Source organism: Austrofundulus limnaeus, unplaced genomic scaffold (genome assembly GCF_001266775.1).
Source record: "Austrofundulus limnaeus strain Quisiro unplaced genomic scaffold, Austrofundulus_limnaeus-1.0 Scaffold350, whole genome shotgun sequence".
Lineage (NCBI taxonomy): Eukaryota > Metazoa > Chordata > Actinopteri > Cyprinodontiformes > Rivulidae > Austrofundulus > Austrofundulus limnaeus.
In genome coordinates, this window is record NW_013952752.1 from 212,577 (window position 1) to 216,651 (window position 4,075).

The following is a 4,075-nucleotide window of genomic DNA, read 5'->3' on the forward strand; positions in this document are numbered from 1 at the left end:
TATATATACACATTGTTCTCTTCTGTGTGTACATGTTTTTGCAAACTGCTGGGGATGATTTTTGACCATTTTCCCAGTACCCATAATCTGGTGAGGACCCACTATTCCTTATGGGGACAAAAGCCGGTCCCCATTGTGAAAAATACAACTGGTGGGTCAGAGGTTAGGGTTAGGACTAAGCTGTGATTTGAGTTTAGGTTAGGTTTAGGGTGTGGGGTCAGGGTTAGGCTATAGGATTGACCGGAAAATGAATGGAAGTCAATGAATGGTCCCCACGGGGATATAAAAGCAAACTTGTGTGAGTGATCTGATCTGCATTAATAAACAACAGTGAATAAACTGATTAGCAAAGTGTAAGAAAGCAGAAGTTGTTTTTTTTTCTTTATGGGAAGTGTGACTTGACAGTAGATGAGTCAACAGTTTGGTTTGTTGGATTGCGTATCTATAATCATGGTGACACAACAGTTCTCCTCTTCCTCTGCCTCTGCTGGGATGTACAACTTGTGAAGAGAGCTCTGAGAGGAGACATAAGTAATAATAAAAATAAAGTGTTAATCTCTAGGAAAACCAAATACAAACCTTTCTGGTTATTGTGATTATAAGAAGTAAAAATAAAAAATAAAAAACGTTACCACATTATTGTTTATATTATCACTGAGGAGATCCCGAGGTTTGGGTATTTTGGGGAAAATGTGGCTTTTATTTCTATATACAGAGAATTTGATATTAGGGATACATAAAAGACAATACTGAAATTGTAACTGAGATAAAAAAAAAAACAGTTTTTACTTACATCCAGCAATAACAAGTCACAGCAAACAGGAAAGCAATCACCAGTGGGGTAAAGACTGCTGCAAATAGCAATGGATTAAAGATCTCATCAATAGGCTCTGGAAGAAAAGACACCAAGAGGACTGTGGTCAGCTGAGAGCCATACCATAATACTACAAAGTTTGATATTTCAAGCTTAAATTTCACATTACCAAAAGACACTATAAACTTCGTTGATTTTGATGTAACATGTTACATAAAAACAAGGGTCAACACTGTTAAACACAGAGATTTTACAATAAAAAACTTTTAATAATCTTTTTAACTGAGATCGCAAAGCAGGATGTTGGGATCGGCTGATCAATTTTCTTTAAAGGAACGATAGAAATGACAGCCGGCTCTTTCAAAATAAAGAGACCAGAAAACAGAGAGCGAAATGAACCATACCAAAACACTTTGCGGAACTTTGTGGTGTGCTTCCACTTTTGCTCGTGGCTCGGACACTTATGCAGTACCTGCAGTGGGGGGCCCGGGTCAGCGAATATTGAGAAGTTCCCATCAATGTGCGTTTCTACGGAAAGAAAACAACAGCATCAGATGATAAATCTGGAGTCAGGGGTTTACCTTCAGGGGAATAGAAAAGGCTGCACTGATCATTATCTGGTTAAATCAAATTCCATGACAAGAAACAGTTGTAGAATTTAATAATACAATCTGTAGCATTTATTTTCTACTAGATGACCCAAAGTAGCATCAACATATAAAATGTATGATTAAATATGAACCCATAATACAAAACTATTTCAGTGTTTATGATATAAACACTAAAATTTACGTGGAAGTTTTTTTTTTTTCCGTTTTTTAACGAGGCAAATCCCATTGAGATCACTGATCTCTTTTGCAAGGGTGGCAACCGTGCACCGGGCAAACATGTGTTGTGGGGGAAACCGGAGTACCCAGAGAAAACCCACGCAAGCACAAGGAGAACATTCAAGACCCCAGAAAGACCCCAGGTCCAAACAGAGAATCGAATCCAGGCCCTTTTTGCCGTGAGGCATCAATGCTAACCACTGACCCATCATGCTGCCAAGATAGTTAGTGCATCTTTGGTCTGTAACTGATACCATACTTATTACGATCCACTGTCAAAAATCTAGTTCAGTAAAGATACATGAGCAGAATAAATTATAGTTTTGCCCCTAATCATAAAATGATTCAGCCTTCAATAAAGCTAATACATCACAGATCATTAATCTTGTTTTTCCAAAGGGGAACTGCAAATCGGGAAAAATAGATACTTAAGTTTCCTAGTTGTGTATTACAATATAATATTACATTTTCAGAAAGCACTGGTTCAGTGACAACCGTTTCCCAACATACTCGAGCTCATGTGGCTTCCCAGACTCCCTAAACTGTTTTCAACATTATGTTTTGAAATGCCTGAGTTGCGTGGACTTTTTATAGGTAGAGTTTGCATGTTCTCTACATGCATGCATGGGTTTTCTCCAGGTACTACGGTTTCTTCCCACAGACCAAAAACATGCATGCAGGTTAATTGGTAACTCTGAATTGTACCTAGGTGTGGGTGAAGCTAGGTTTATAGTTGACATGTGTCGACGGTGTCCCGGTGCATAGCCGTGCACCTCCGAATTTTTGTAGCTCCGCAACGTCTGGATGTGCTGCGCACCATTCAAATAGTTTTTTTTTTCTGTCAAGATTTTGCTCTCCTGAGTACAACCTTTTCACAAGTTGTAAAGTGTACTTCCACATGTTATTTTGGAGAATACTACAACAACATAGCATCAACTATAAACAACTCCACTGCTAGCAAGAGAGCACATGCCCTGTGCGAGTACCCCAAGCATGACTATAACCCAGCCTTAAGAACATGAATGGTTGTTTGTCTCGTTTGTCTCTATGTGTGGCCATGTGATGGACTTGCGACCTGTCCAGAGCGTACCCCGCCCCTCGCACAGTGACTGCTGGATATGGGCACCAGTGACCCCTGCAACCCAGAAAGGAAGAAGCGGGTAAAGGTAACAGATGGATGTTTTGAAATGTAGCAAGATAAAAACGTTTTCGCTGTTTTGCAAATGTGAGTTTTGAGTATCCTGGTTGGACAGAAAGGTGCTATATAAATACAGTTTACCATTTAGGAATTCATACTCATACATACTGTACTTTTGTGTCTCTCACCTTGCTCTTATTACATTCAGTGTAATTTATTTCAAAGTTCCATGCTCGTAGTGCAAGCATTTCTGGTGGAATCCATGTGATACTGAATGTATCTCCACTTKCTTTGACATTCCAATCAAAGTGACTTGGCTTCACTGTACAGAAAAAGACATGAAAGACAAAGTCTTTGGGACTTACACACATCTTGATACAATTGCAACAGCCACAACAGTTCCAAGAAAGAACGGTGAGAATAACTTTCTTAATGAGAAACTAAAGGAGGAAGTGCAGAAATATTCACAGGATATTCCCTTCAGGAAACCAAACCAATCAGTTCCCTTTTTACCGTTAAATAAAGGCTCCCGCATGAAGGTGTTCCTAACCAGTGTGTTGTTGAGTGTTGCATTAAACACAATATAGATGATGTGGCTGGTCTTCGCCTCCAGAACACAACTCGTCTTCCTGCCACCAGTGGGCTCATTCGATGAACATTTTTGTAATTCTGTTGGTGCCTCGTCGCTTAATTGTTCCTCTAATCTTTGAAACAAATAGAAAAAATGTTGTTTACTGTCATGCATCACAAAATGTCTAAAATCAATCCATTGCTAAAATGGACATTTCCAAAAATAGTCATGTAAACAGCCATGTCAGAGCAATTCCCTGAAGAAATGCACATCATTGAGGACTTTTCATACCACAGAGGTTTAGATTGTCTTATGTTGCAAATTGAGAGTTGAAGCTCTTTTTGTCAAGCTGCGACACAGATGGTGAAGAGCAACACTGTGTAATGATCACTGTCAGATATAATTTCACTTCATAATCAGACTTAGATTTTTATTCAGCTTTATCATCAGCTTTCTTAACAGTAATATTTATGCTTCTGCTGCTGCACCATGAGGACCTTTGAAATAAAAACTTAAATCTTAAATAAAAATTCACGCATCTTCTTCCTCCTCAGATGACCCTGACCCACAGACCCCTCCTCGACAAGAGACATTTCAATAGCACGACAGCTAAAGTCACGCTTTGGGTACATGCACACGGCGCACCCACCCTCGCCAGTGTGGATGTTATAAAAAGTTCACTTTTTAAAAATGTATTTGTAGCGGGGGTGTTTGTGGGGTGGGTG

At 39.3% G+C, this 4,075-nt stretch overlaps 1 protein-coding gene across 1 annotated transcript in view; it reads right to left on the minus strand.

Annotated features, from left to right (window-relative positions):
- Positions 1-49: 49 nt before the first annotated feature.
- The window catches only part of il13ra1 (interleukin 13 receptor, alpha 1), a 35,639-nt gene continuing 31,613 nt past the window's right edge, over positions 50-4,075 (minus strand). Inside the window, exons 5-10 of the mRNA XM_014022953.1 lie at positions 3,293-3,483; positions 2,968-3,101; positions 1,219-1,342; positions 794-890; positions 633-705; positions 50-515 (exon numbers count right to left, since the gene is read on the minus strand). Of these exons, the coding sequence (XP_013878407.1) occupies positions 414-515; positions 633-705; positions 794-890; positions 1,219-1,342; positions 2,968-3,101; positions 3,293-3,483 (721 nt within the window). The 3' untranslated portion in view covers positions 50-413. The remainder of the gene's footprint in view (positions 516-632; positions 706-793; positions 891-1,218; positions 1,343-2,967; positions 3,102-3,292; positions 3,484-4,075) is intronic.